Here is a 14,740-nt window from a genome sequence, read left to right as displayed (position 1 = left end):
TGACAATTCCAAGGGCTGATGAGGAGACAGAGAAACTGGGAACCTTAGGAGCGCCTGGGTGGCTCAGTTGGTTGAGCATCGACTCTCGATTGGCTCAGGTCATGATTCCAGGGTTGTGGGATTGAGCCCTGCATCAGGCTCCATGCTGAGCATGGAGCCTGCTTAAGATTCTCTCTCTGCCCCTCTCCCCAGCTTGCACTCACTCTCTATAAGAAAAAAACAAAAAAACCAAAAAACCACACACACACACACAGACACACACACAAAACTGGGAACCTTAAACACTACTGGTGGAAATATGCTGCAGCCACTTTGGAAAAACAGTTTAGCAGTTTCTTGAAAAGTTAAACATACCCTTACCCTATGGCCAAGCCATGCCCAAAAGAAGTAGGTCTACATAAAGACACTTAAACACTATTCATAATAAGCCAAAACTGCAAAAAACCCAAATATCTATCAAGCAGTAAACAAACAAAATGCAGTCCACCCACACAATGGAATACTACTTGATAATGAAAAGGAACAAACACAAATATACGCAATACTTCTGATACTCAAAACAGGATGATAAATGGAAGCAGCCAGGTCCAAAAGACTAAAGTGTGTATGATTCCATTTATATGAAATTTGTGTAAGATGCAAAACTAAAGACAGAAAGCAAATTGGTAGTTCCCTGGGGCTAGGGGTCAGGATGGGGATTAACCACAAATGGATACAAGGGAACGTTTTGGTGATGGAAATGTTCTAAAACTAGATTGTGATGATGGCTGCACAACCGTGTAAGTGTCTTAAAACCCAACAAACTGTATGTGGGTGAATTTTATATCATATAAAAGACACAGGACATTAAATTCAATGATTAAAATGGTTAAAAGAGAGAATCAGAACCATAATCTTCTGTTGTCTGTGGAAGCACTCAGCATCCTTTACCATTAGCGTCAGGAATAAATGCTCACACCATACCTTCGACACTGAAAACTAGAGTTTGTGTGGCTGACAGTAAAGGAGAAAAAGTGAGAAACCAAATTGTACACGAACTCAGTCCAGAGCTGTGACCTGCTTCTCTTCTAGATTTGTGCTGTTCCTTTTTGACTTCTCCTGCTCCTCATGGAGACCATGAATTTCTTTCCTTGGACATCAAATGAAAATGGTCACAGAAAGCGAACAGCATAAGCTTTTTTCAGTTATAAAGGCGGCTGCCTAAGAGGGCTACTGTTCCTGTTTTCTGCGAAAATGCCAGAGAAGTACAAACATATTCTAAGACCATCTTTTCCCACTTTACATAGTTTCCTTGGTATTAACCACTGCAGATCAGGTTGTTTTCCCGCTTCGTGTCTATGAAGTCTGAACCTTCACGTACCCATGATTTAGAATTTAACACTCTGAAAAACAAACCTTTCTTGATTTGTAGAGAGACATTTAAATGTTAATGATTTGGATGTGCACTTAATGCCATTCAGTGGCTCGTTCGATGAGTCTGTGCTCATCGTCAGAAAGGTAAAAGGGGCATAGAATTATTTCCTTAATACTTTTCTTTTTTTTTAAAGGTCATGCTATATTTCTGGTGCTGAAACAAGCGCGATGCTTTGTGAATAACACGATCCAACGTTCAAGAATCACAAGAGGAAACGGGCTCTAGAGCTTGCAGTCACCATCCCTGATTCTGAAACCGAAAGTTTAGGGAAGGAAAAAACTCCAAAACTTAATGATGCAAATAAAAGGGCAAAAATAGAGTGAAACAGACTGAAAACCTGACGTCTTCAAGCCCAGAGATAGCATGACCTGGCGGTGGCACTTTGCAAAAGCCGAAGGGAAGTGCTAACTGCAGCATCAGTATGTTCTCGGGAAGACCATCAGAATCTTGAGAACCGAAATGCTGGTACCCTCAATTCTACAAAATAACAAAAGCTGAATAAACTCGAACAAATATTTATACCCTGCTATCATCCGGGACCAGACTTACGGATAACGCAAAATGCCCAAAGTGAGAGGGTTCCCTTTCCTTACAGAGATCCAAACTACTCTGTGCACATATCTGCGTTACCACTCACAGACGTTTGATTCAGTTCTGTTTCCCACTTTGTATAGGTTTTCACACCAAACTGTAAACTAGTTGAGGCCTGTTTTCCATTCATCTCTGTATTTATGCATACTCCTTATTCGGGGTTTTGTGTGCTATGGATATGCAGTTAAGTCAGTAAATAAATGGTTCAAATAAAAATAGAATTTAATAAGGAATGTGTTAAACATGGAATTATAGGCAGTATTATATTTCTAGCCTTGGGTTTTTGAATGATTCTGGTTCATAAGTGTCAGCAGAATTTCTACGATAGGTTCCAGCCTTACTTGCAAAACATGGATGAATTTATTTTTAAGAATCACATTTTCAAATAAAGACACTAACACTATTTACATGTACGTCAATCAAACCCCTATCTGTGCTTACAAATCATGTAAAAGCATTAAAATGGATTCAGTTAATTCAGTTACCCAATTTCCCACCGCAACTTGCAGGCTGCATGTGTAAAGGTTGCTTTATCAAAACAAGGCCCAGGCGTGGAAACTCGAGTCCAGGGTAGCCTCAGGTAAAATGCATCATATACTCATGTCCTTAGTTTGTGCCACACTGGTTTGAATTTATTTATCACATGCTGCTTTGTAAATGATCTTTGATATGTGTGTGTTTTATCTCCCATGGCCAGAAATGACATCTCCTGTGTCTCTGGTATTTTCCAGCAGCTTCTTACATAGGACTTATGTACAGCAAATCCAAGAAAACATGTTGGCTGATAAGAACTGACTTGAGTTTTCAGCCCTCATTATTTGAAAAACAAAAATTTTTTTTCCTGTGTATTGTTCTACACGTAGACCACGGTCATGTAAACCCAGTTTTATGTGGGAAACTAAGTGTGAGAAGAGTGTGAGTAGAATATAATGGAGGAAGTGTTTTCTACGTGAGATTCCTTCAAAAAGCACCACTGTTTTTAGGCCAGAAGTTCTCCACGCATGGGCACAGAACACCTGCTTACCACAAGGAGTCGGCATGCATTTATACATCGCTAAAATGCAGACAAAAGACTTCAGAGAATCCACTTTAGATTTATCCCAAATATAAAGCCAACTCAAGTCCAAATGCCCATAAAATACTCTAAATTTTAAAGTTCCTGGGGTGCCTGGGTGGCGCAGTCAGTTAAGCGTCCGACTTCAGCCAGGTCACGATCTCGCAGTCCGTGAGTTCGAGCCCCGCGTCAGGCTCTGGGCTGATGGCTCAGAGCCTGGAGCCTGTTTCCGATTCTGTGTCTCCCTCTCTCTCTGCCCCTTGCCTGTTCATGCTCTGTCTCTCTCTGTCCTAAAAATAAATAAACGTTGAAAAAAAAAATTTTTTTTTAAATAAAATAAAAAAATAAAGTTCCTAACAACAGGGGACTTTGAAGAGTCACAGAAACTAAAATAAATGTAAAGCACTTTATATACAGTATCTTAGGTGGTCTTCAAATCCACTTTCTTGAGTAGCAAAAAAAAAAAAAAAAAAAAGTTACCATTATTCTCATTTTACAAATGAGGCAAATAAAGCTCAAAAGCCAATGGACAACTGTGAAAACTAGCCCACAACAAGACATACCCAAGTAACATTTTTGGAATTTAAAGAAGAAATGATCTGGATGTCCAAGAGAAAAGACCAGGTCACTCTGAGGGGAAGAATTGAGACCAGCAGAAGACTTTATGCAAGACAATGGAGTAACATACTCAAGACACTTAAACAAAGAAAACATGAATCCAAAATTTTGTGTCTAGTTGAACTGACCCTCACATGGACAGAGCACAAACTTATTAAAATGCAAGACCTCAGGAAATATAGTTGCCCCAAGCTCTTCCTGAGAAATCCACTCTGGAACTAGCTTCAAAAAATCCCAATTGCTGAAGATCAGTTATATAAGGGCAGCTGATGAGCATTATAAATTTACTTGCAGAATTAAATGTGATATATGATTATAATATGTGATTTTATAAAGCATATGGTATACTATGTCTACATGCGCTGACACTGTAAATCTAGTACAACTATCAAAAAAAAAAAAGAGGAGGAAATGGGAAGACTGTATAAATACTGTCAGCTTGTTGGCTGTGTTAAAGGTGTTTAACTGGAGCAAAAAAACAATTATTTCAAGTCACATGACAGAAGATCAAAAGAGGAGGGGCAAGAAAAGGTTAACATCTAATTTCACTACTGCTCACAGCAGGAAATCAATACACAAGAGCAAAAAAATAAATAAAGTGAAGAAAAGAAACCAAAATGTATTATTATGTCAAAGTAACCACTAGAACAAAAATATAAGCCTCCTAAATACCAAAAATGGACGAAAGAAAAATTACATCATCAAAGTATAAGAAAGAGTCAAGGCCAAACACACACATTAATCTTATCATTAAGGTACACTGGCCTAACTGGTCTGTTAAATGAAAGGATTTTCAGATGAAAGCAGAAGTCAAGTGACAAACTCAAGGAGCACATGATTGGGTGGCAGAGTTGGGACCAGGGTCAGGTCTTCCTGGCTCTGAGCTCTCTTTATAGAAGAGATGAAAAAGATGACCCATGACAACCAGGAAAGCTCTCCCCAATGTGCCTTCGTGAAAACCTCTGTCATTAAAGATCAAAATAATTAAACAAGAACTGGGACATTACAATTTTTACAAAATGTAATCGCCAAGTATGATTTAGGGAGGTAAGTGCCATGTGTGGGAATCATTCATGTAACTCACTCAACAAATAGTAATCAAGGCTGCATGTAATCAGGTCCTTCCTAAGTGCTGGAGATAAAATAAAAGGCTTGAGTGTCAGTTCTGCTGCACTCAGAGACCCAGAAACGTAAGTGAAATACATGTCAGCTATACCTAAAGACACATAGTAGTGTCCGCCTCCTGAAATAGAAGATGAATGGAAACATTCACAGGTCCTAAATGACACTGACATCAGTAGGTACTACTAAAATAATGCATCTTATTACTGTCGTATGATGCTAAGCACAAAACAGCAATCATTAAAACGCCTGAGATGAGAATGATAGCCAAGTAAAGCATTCTATCACAGGAATGTAACTAATGCTTCCTATAAAAGTAACTAAAAAGGCACGAGATTGTTCTCTGCCCGCCTCCCTGTTCCAGCCACACTCATGTTTTATATTAAAATGGCTTTCATCTTTCATGGCACAGAAGAGTTGCTGGCTGCTGGCATCAGATCTGCTAAAATCAACAATAGTGTAATTATCTGCACACTTTCATGTGTTTTCAAAACATTCGCTGGCTAGGATTTTCCTCATTTAGAGATGCGTCCTTTATGCTCATGGTCTAGGGCTATCAATAGCCTGGGCTAAAAAAATTTGTTTAAATCTTGCCCAAAGCATTCTTTTCTGCAGCAATTATTTGATTTGTTTATACCTCACCTACTTTCACAAAGCGTTTGCCCCCGTCTACAACATCCTCATAGCACATTGCTGGTTGGTGGTACTACTGTAATGGTACATTTACATGAGTGGGGTACATGCAAAGCACTTAGAATAGAGCTTGACACATGACAAGTGTCAGCTATTATTATATTAATAGTCCCATTCACAGATTCTTTTTAAAATACGTGAATAAGTGCGTGAGGTAAGTGGATGACTGTACTTTAATTTTCTCCGTTATGCTAGTTGAAAATGGAAGGAATTTCAGTACACTCAAAATTCTTAGAACATTTTCTTAAAGGTGCAGATTCTTAAAAAAATAAATCTATGGAACAGATGAAAATTTAATGGCATAAAATTATGCAGATCAGCCTTCTTTCCCGAGGCTACCAAAAATACATTTTCTCAGCCATTCTTCCTCCGTCCAGTTTAAAAAAAAAAAAAAAGGCAGAAAAAGCCAAGATTTTGTAAAACCAAATCTACTTTGAGACCTAGGTATAGAGAATTTAATAATTATGTATTTGCCAGAGATTTACAAGGAAAAAAGGGAGACCCACAAATAAGACCCAGTTCTAAATATTGCAGCAATAAAATAACGAATTGCATATTAACAGCGCTGTAATTACTCTTTTTGTTAGGTTTCTTTGTAATTACTTTTAATAAATTACCCTGCCTCTCTCCATCACTCAAGTAAGTTGTCATCCAAAGGCACAATCAGTACAACACAGGACACAAAGCCACTCACAGATAGGGAGGGCGGCTGGTGCCTCAAGAGCAGTGACTCATTAGAACCCATAAAGCTTTTCTATGGAGATCAAGTATCAATGAAGCTATTGTAAGAGATTACAGCTATATAAATGTAGACTAGTTATGAATTCTCACAGGGCAGGAACATTTTCGAAAAGAGGCAAGGGCACCGATGCCTGGGAAACCACTCAACACCAATGCTGCCTCAGTTGCATAAGAGTGGCTGCCTGCAGCCTACCATTTTGCTAAATGTGGGGTAGCTCCTGTAAAGTGAAGGGACCCTTGGTTCAGCACTCTTTAAATTCGTCTTGTGCCATTTTCTCAAGCTTTGTATCCTGATCGCTCCAGAGTCAAGCCTAACACGGTCACCGTCTGCTGTTACAGGTCCAAGAAAGAGCCAGATAATTTTTATTAGTCTTAAATAGTTTTCCAGAAATCATAAACTTAATATAAAACAGACTTTTGTCACAAAAGGCAAACAGCAGTAAAGCACTTTGTTAAATAGTTTAAAATTTGTACCTACCTTTAACGTGTTGAATATTTCAATATTAGAATTGTAATAAACGCATTTTCTTAGAACATATAAAATTTTAAAAGGAGCAATAAATGTGGCAAAATGCATAAGCCAAAATGGGTTCTATACATATTTTTTAATCTGTAAATTATTATTCATACCAAGATAATCACTGCAGTTCAGAATCAAATGTGAGGAAAGAACACATGAAGTAAAACTGAGGGAAAATGCTCCAGATCACAAAGAAAACTGTCCGCATTTTCTCTTCTCAAAGACTCTGAGATGGCGACTAAATACTATAAAATCCACATTTTCACAACCATCTCTCTAGATCTTTATGTTTCACTCGATATTTCAAGGAAAATTTCACCACATTTTTAACAATCTTATGCTCTGGAGTATTGTTTTTAGGGTTCTGGCAGGAAAGAACAATTAAGGTAACCTTAAAGGGTGCTTTTGTTAGAAACCATTTGCACCTCGTGTTCCTTATGACTAATCGTAACACAGGCCAGACACTCAGCCTCGCCAAGACCACTAGCTTGGAAACAAACACACATAAAAGATAGCTTGTTAATAATAATAGCCAACCTTAGTATCACTGAATTTTCAATGTTCTGAAAGTCTGCCAATGAATACCTGTGACATTATACATACTCGATGATGACCAGAAATGAATATCTTAAAATTTATCCTCTGTACATTATCAGGTACGTATAAAACATGATTTCAGGTGCTTCTCTGCAATCTGAAAATTGGCATTTTCTTCTTCTAAAGGAATCTTACGTCATTCACACATTCTTCTCCTCAATATACTATTTATTATTGTGTAGTATAGTATTACTAACCCTTAAAATTAAAAAAAACACTATTTAAAATCTTTATATTTCACATATATTTATAAAAGTATATTTTTCCTTAATCTTTGAATGTGATGGATAATTTGAATTTTTGAATCAGTGAAAGATAAAAGCAGGGAAAAAAATGTTCCTCTTCCAAAACCAACAGCCATTTAGAAAAATCTATTAACATTATTTAAAAAAATACACATACAATTCACTTTTGCAACCACCATTGTTTCACTGCCCCTTGCAGAGCTGAACCATTCTCCCTAATTGTTCTTTGTGTAGTTGTTCCTGCTCTCCTTGCCTTTCTGCTGCACAAATTATTGAAACTAAATAAAAGGAACTTGAAATAACATAAAAGGAAGAACATCATAATGTAAGGAGAAAACACCTGAGGACCAGAAGCAAAAGAGAGGTGAGTTTGTAATTTAAAATGAAGAAGACAGAGAACAGTATAAAGGATCTGAGCTGCACCTAGTGGGAAGGGGGCTAAAGTATGAAGAGAAAATAAAATGAAAGTAAATATCAGGGAAGACAGAAGCCGAGTAAGACAGCACTATGAGCTTCAGGAAGAGGAGAAGCGAAACCTGTAAGACAGCACTGGGCCTCCGGTGGCTGGGTGGGAGGGAAGGACTCAAGGACTCGCACAGGAAGGAGAACAGCCTGGAAAGGCCAGGAGAGCATTTTAAATCACTTTTCCCGGTAGAACCTCTCACTCACCCAGTTTACTTTATTTCATTATTCGTTATTTTAACCCACAGCTGAGAACAGGGTAAGTTTGTTTTGCTTCCCCTTCTGAGTTCACTGAAAAACTCAACTCCTAGATCAGGCCGTGCCTACCACTTAGCACCTTCGTGATTTTCTTTACGGGGGGTGGGGTGAGGGGGACAAATACCTCCTGTAAGATTACATTCGCCACCTATAATTCCTCGCCCGCTGCCCGCTTCCAGACTGTGGCCTCGCACTGCTGCTCGGTTTTCCTTCCGCGGGCAGGTCAGGAGACTCTGCTCTCCACAAGTCAGTAAACACTGCAGGAGAAATGTTCCGACCCTAGCACAGTAAAACACAGACTAGTTAACCAAGTTCAGTCAGATCTGGGCTGAGTCCCACGTGAGCCTGGAAGATGTAAATACAGACTTGGGGGATGGAGGAAGGGCGGCGTGGGGGAGAGACGGGGCAAAGAAAACAAAGTAGGCAAATAAAAGCGATGGGTAGACTGAAAATTATGCCTACCAGAAATGACTACCACTCGTTTTCATATTTTACAGTAATATAAAATGAATAAAAGCTGAAAATACCACAGTGTTACTTGAATGTTGTAGAAATAGACAGTGGATGGAGGAAAAAGGAGAAACTGGCTAACGTGCCTCTACTTGTCGTGTGGCAGACATTTAAAAACCCTTACTAAACTCAACAGAGAGTTAACTACTGAGATTCCTACTAACAGGTTCAAATCGTAGCAAAAGGTTAACACATGACCTCGGTTTAAATACTCATTACCACACAGAATTTGATCTGTACTTCAGAATAGACACTCAGGCAATCAGGGGACGGCACCCTGGCTTCCAGCTGCAGGGTGGCCTCTGTGCCTTTCAGAACTTGCTCTGATGCCCTTGGTCACTGATCGCACTCCATTTCACCTTGCCCTTGAAAATATTGCAGGCTTTGCCTCAGGGAGCTCCAAACCCTCTCCTGGCTGTAACACAGGCAAAACAGTGGGCAAAGGGCTCGGCTGCCTCGCAGAGCCAGGAAGAAAGACTGGACACGCTGATAATTAATATTCTCTGATCCAACTCTGAAATCTCCCATCTTCTGACCTCTCTACCTCCTCCCTCAAAGCTTCAGCTTTCAGCTTCATTCTTTGAAATGAAGTTCAGTGTGTTGATCCCAACCTACTTCATTTTCGTATCCTCTTTAAAACTGTTGCCCACGTTTTGTAAGAAAAGTCAAACGTGCACCTTGCCCATAAGCTCTAATACACAGCCTCTACGGAGCCGAGAAGGCTCAGCAAAGAACCCCATTTTCTTGGTAGGTGAAATCCTCAGCACCCCCTTCTCATTCTCTGAAGGCGTCACAATACTTCAAGTTCAGATTTGGGGAGTGATGGTACCTAGTAATCCACAAAGGTAACGGCTTCCCTTCATTCACGCCTGGCATACGGTCTACTTGAGTAATCTTATTTTTGGCTTAAAAAAATCATGGCTGGAAATTTTTTTTTGCAATACTAAGCAAGCCATAAAACTTTTCCCTTCTTTGGACATTTTATGATCAGATTCATCACCTTACATTTTTTAAAACACCTAAAGCATGAAAGTTAAACAAACACAACCTACCACAGCATGCCGAGGTATGGTCAGAAAACTCAAGTCTCTTCAAAATGACACCTTTTTCTATTATTGTTTAACTGAACTGACAGATATGACTCTGTTTAAAAGGGTTAGGGCTGGGGTGCTACTTTTCACACACTGGATGTCTCCCTACAAATGACCAGGATCCTAGGCCAGTTCTTTTTCCCATTCTCTTAGAAGCTGGCCTTGGTATCCTTACATGCACTCTGGAACTCTGGGATCACCTTCATTATGATGTGCTTTGTGCACATTCTCGGACGCTGCAATGCCCATACTAAGGCAACACATCACAGAAGTCAGCAGCAATGCTATCAGCAAGAACTTGGCTTCAGAACCAGGAGTGATTCATCATACATTCTAGCAGCAGAAAAACAACACACATCTATTTTAATCCCCTGGTGCTATCAAGAATCAAAAAACAGTACAGTAATTAAGTAGGCGCAACAAAAATTGTATCTGCTATAACATTTGTGAAAACGTTATTCACTTTTAAGAGCTTTCAATAAAAGTCACTCAGAAAACAACAGCCTATACTTACCTTATTTCATACTACTTATTACAATGACAAATCAAGTTTTAATTTAATATAATTTCAGGAGAAAATAGGTAGTCCAAACTTCTGCAAAGTAACATATTGAAATTCTAAATTTAGAAAAACAAGTTTTTCATGTGCTTTACAGTAAATAAAATCCCTCCTAGGGTTTCAAAAGAAATCCATCATCTCCCTCCATTTTTTAAGATTACTCTAATTTAAAGTCCCAAAGCTAAGCGAGTGTGCTGTGTCTATCACAACCGAACAGAGAAACCCGATATTGTGGGCAATTTATTCAGAACGCCCCCCCCCCCCCGCCCGTCTAGAAGTACCTTAACAACTGCCATAATAACTACTACTGGTCTAACATAATAACGGAACCCGCTTATGTCCCATTGCTCTATTTAATGGACATGAAACATAGCTCCATCCGGGGTCATCCTCTTCCTGACAACACAGTACGGCCATAATCATTAGCACTGTCAACCAATTTTTCTGTGTAACTATCCACGTTAATTTACAGCCTACTGTAAATTTAATTAAAACTTAAAAAAAAAAAAACGCTACTCTATTGTTGTGACCAAGTCCTCTGGGGCGGACAGGGAGCTTTCTCAAGAACTCCACCCGGTGCTCTCTCTCGGGGGCCCTACCTTTTCAAACACTTCTTCGGTCTCCCTTCGCTTCCGTTTTCGGGGTCTCCGGTTCATTCGAATCCATTTCTCGACCTGAAGTTCAAAAACCACAGAGCATTTTAAACAGGACGACGGGTCGTCAGGGCCCTTCCTCGGCGTGAGAAAGAAACGATCGACCGCCTCGCGACGCAGCCTTCCTGCGCTTCACCTGGGGAAGCCACGGGCACCTTCCGGGCCCACTGGGCGGCCTCAGCGCCGGGGGCCCGGGAGGCGCGCGGGGGTGCGACGCACCCAGGCCGTGACCTTCGCCCGGGCCGCTCCCTCCGGTCACGGGCCCGGCTGCCCGCCCCCGCGCCGGTGCGCGCCGGAGCCCCCCGAACGGGGCCATCTTACCCACCGCGGTCGCGCGTCGCGCCGCGGGGACTCCGCGGCGGGGATGCGGCGCCGGACCCACCGCCCCAGGGAGGGAGAGGAAGGAGGGGAGCGCGGGGAGCGCGCCCCCCGCACTCACCTCGACGCTCACTTGCCGCGCAAGCCCGCACTCCGCCCCGGCCTGGCGTTCCCTCTGCAGCGGCTGCGGGGGAAGGGGACAGAGTCAAGTTTACCCCGGGAGCCGCCCCAGCCTCCCTCCCCCGCGCCCCACCAACTCGGCGCGCTGACCCACTACCTCGACCGCGGAAGGTGAGGGTGGGAGCCGGGACCCCGCCGCCCGCGCCCAGCGCCCGCCGCCCGGCCAGCCCGCTCGAGAGCAGCGGGCGCGCGGGGCCCGCAACACCTAAGGCGCAGCGCGGGCGGCGGGCGGCGCGGGGCCGGGGCGGCGGCGCGGGCGGAGGGCGGGCGCTGGGGCGGAGGCGGGGCCTGCCTTAAAGGTATAGGCGGCCGGGCCGGCCTCCCCGCAGGTCGCGCCCGCCCCCGCCCCCGCCGGCGCGTCCCTATTTTATTGTTCTCTTTGCGAACGTCTTTCTTCTTCTCCGCGAGTCCCGCCCGCGCCCGCGCTCCCGCGTCCTCCCACGCGCGGACCGACCCGGGCGCGCACGCCTTACCTTTCCAGCCCCCACCCCCGCGGGCTCTGGGGGACCCGCGAAAGGGTTTCTCAGCCGCTGAGCGTGCCGGAGCGCGGCCCGGCCGCAGGAGAAAGGGCTTAGCTTGAGAAGTGCCCCCACCCCCGCGGCCAGGCCACCTCGCTTCTCCGGTCAGAAACCTAAGTGTCCAGATGGCCTATGCGGAGCGGAAAGGAACTTTCCTAGTGGACTTTTTTTTTTCCGGGAATGGATTAGACCCCATTAAGTAGACATTTTTCAGTGGCCCCTCCGGACTCCGGGGCTGTGGCAGGTGACCTCCCCAGGGAGAAACCGGGAGCGCGTAAAGGCGAGCCCCGCGCACCGCCCGCGCTTCGACGGAGCCTACACGCTCCGGTTAAGCGCAGTAGGCACCGCACGCGCTCTGCCCATGGAACCCCACCTCCACCCCACCCCCGCCAGCGACAGGGGGAGAATTTAAAGGGGGACATTCTGTATTCCTTATTAGGGGAAAGTTTCCCCTTAGTTTGTAAAAGTCTGCGATACTCCAAGTTTTTCCGCCGACCCCCAAAAGACTTTCTTCCCATCCGCATCAGAAGTTGGCTGAACCAGAATGGGGGTGAGCGCTTGGGGAGAGGAGTCGGGTAGCATTTCTGTTTGTTGATCTTGACCATCCCTTTAACTTTATCGCATTTCTTTAAAGAAAATCTGTCTTGCCCTCTCTTTATTGCTACCCCATCCTTCTTTCAAGATCAAAAGCTTTAGATCAAAGCCAAGATCAAACTCACTACTTTAAATAGAAGCAACTTTGCCACGGAGTATTTTACACAAAGAGGAGCTTCTTAATGGACACATCAGAGTGGAAAACTTTATTTTATCCCTTCATCCCATATTCATAACTGGACTACTTAAAATTACATTGATGATGCACTTATATGTCCTAAAATAAACAACAGGTCTGCTCAAATGGGGGATTCTTAAGTGTTTGTGCTTCCAGGAATACAAAGAAAAAAAAAGTCACTCTATAGAGTTAGATAGGCATATTAGCCATTTTGTATCATTATTAGCTAAGTACTATGAAATGCGTGCTCATTTGGTAAAGATTTTTCAAAGTGGTAGTGAATCCTTATGTAATGTACAACTATCATATACAATTTTTCACTGTAAAAGAAATGCATAAAAATAGTGAATGTCTTGCAAATTTCCAGTGCACAGTACACGTATAGGCAGATAAAAGTTACAAATGATGAAGTGGATTATGTATATGCAGAGCTGCTTAATTTTAAATGGAAACAAAACCTTGAACTATTTGAGCTTCCACGCTGCTAATTACAGTTCCAGAATCAATAGAAATCTATATACTGGTAAACACTTCCCTTTACTCACTAGAATTTTTTTCCTTGGGAATTCACTATCCCTAAGAACTCTGCTACAAATCGTTCAACACTGACGTATTAAAACAGCACCCTGCCTAAAGTGGACCTTCCTTAAGTATCCTTTTTGTTGACTTATCAAAAAATTTTTGACACATAGCCTTAAAAGAAACAAAAAACAAAATAAATTCCAACAATCCAGTAGCAGGAATGGATAACTATTGAAAATTAAATCCGACACAGATTTCTATGAAAGTCTGTTATTACAGCTGGATAGTTAGTACTTGAAGGCTTGTTTTCCCTTATAATTCTCATCTTATTGTAGTCTCAAATACACACACACACACACACACACACACACACGGTTGTTCCTCATTCTAAAAATCCCACTGAGCTGCTGGAAAGATCTTAGGAATGGAGACCTGGGAACCCCGTCTTGCTGCCAGTTAACAGTCTTCTGTCTTCCTAGCCTGTGGCTCATGGAGAACCTAATGGCTTCTGGCATAAGCTGAGCAAAGGAAAGAATCCTACTGTCATTCTGTTCTACTACTACTTTAAGTAGATAAAAGCTATGGTCCATTCTAAGTTCCTCCTAACTTGTCTCCTTTGTACTCATGCACCCTCATGACCACACCCATGATCCATCCTCCATGGAGAAGCCAGAAGAATATTTCCAAAGGTAGTTCAAATGATATCACTTTGCTTCACCAAGAATGTACTTCTTTCTCTTCTCTGCCTGGCTGGCTCCTACTTATTCTCTAGTTCTGACCTTAAACAACTCCAGAAAGGTCTTTCCTTATTCCCCAATCCAAATTATGTCACCCCTGCTATTCCTTCTAATAGCATCCTGTTTATTTCTTTTAAATTGCTTATCTTTTAGAGCTATTAAATTTTTTTTATTTTTAATTAAGACTTTATTTTTTAGAGCACTTAACAGAAAAATTTATGCAGAAAGCAGAGTTTTCATATGCCAACATAACACACAGTTTTCTCTGTTACTAACATCTTGCATTACTGTGCTGCATGTTACAATTCATGAACCAATATTTGATCCATCATTAGTAACTACAGCCCATGGTTTACATTAGGGCTCGCTCTGTGTTGCACATTCTATTAGAGCTATTTTTTATTAATTTGTTGAATGTCTATCTCCCAAACTGGCTTTAAAGTCCAGGAAGAAAAAAAAAAATAAAGTCCAGGAAGAAAGAGATACTGTCTCTTTTGTTGTTGATTTTTGTCCAGTCAATAAAAACACTGCTGGCACATAGTAGATACGAAATACATATGTTAAG

General features: G+C 42.0%; 1 protein-coding gene across 14 annotated transcripts in view; it reads right to left on the bottom strand.

Moving 5' to 3' along the window:
- Nucleotides 1-14,740, bottom strand: part of LOC122475127 (aminopeptidase O (putative)) — a 343,878-nt gene that overhangs the window by 64,817 nt on the left and 264,321 nt on the right. For 13 of the 14 annotated variants that reach the window (XR_006295098.1, XR_006295097.1, XM_043566830.1 and 10 more), the window contains exons 12-13: nucleotides 11,568-11,630; nucleotides 11,075-11,149 (exon numbers count right to left, since the gene is read on the bottom strand). Coding sequence is in view for 12 of the 14 variants with exons in the window: in XM_043566830.1 (XP_043422765.1) it covers nucleotides 11,075-11,149; nucleotides 11,568-11,630 (138 nt within the window). In the remaining 2 variants the exon portion in view is untranslated. Of the gene's footprint in view, nucleotides 1-8,439; nucleotides 8,595-11,074; nucleotides 11,150-11,567; nucleotides 11,631-14,740 lie in introns of all 14 variants that reach the window. The other variant, XM_043566833.1, reaches the window with a different exon arrangement.

Source organism: Prionailurus bengalensis, chromosome D4 (genome assembly GCF_016509475.1).
Source record: "Prionailurus bengalensis isolate Pbe53 chromosome D4, Fcat_Pben_1.1_paternal_pri, whole genome shotgun sequence".
NCBI lineage: Eukaryota > Metazoa > Chordata > Mammalia > Carnivora > Felidae > Prionailurus > Prionailurus bengalensis.
Note: the sequence above shows the minus strand (reverse complement) of the source record. Positions and strands in the feature narration are given on the sequence as shown.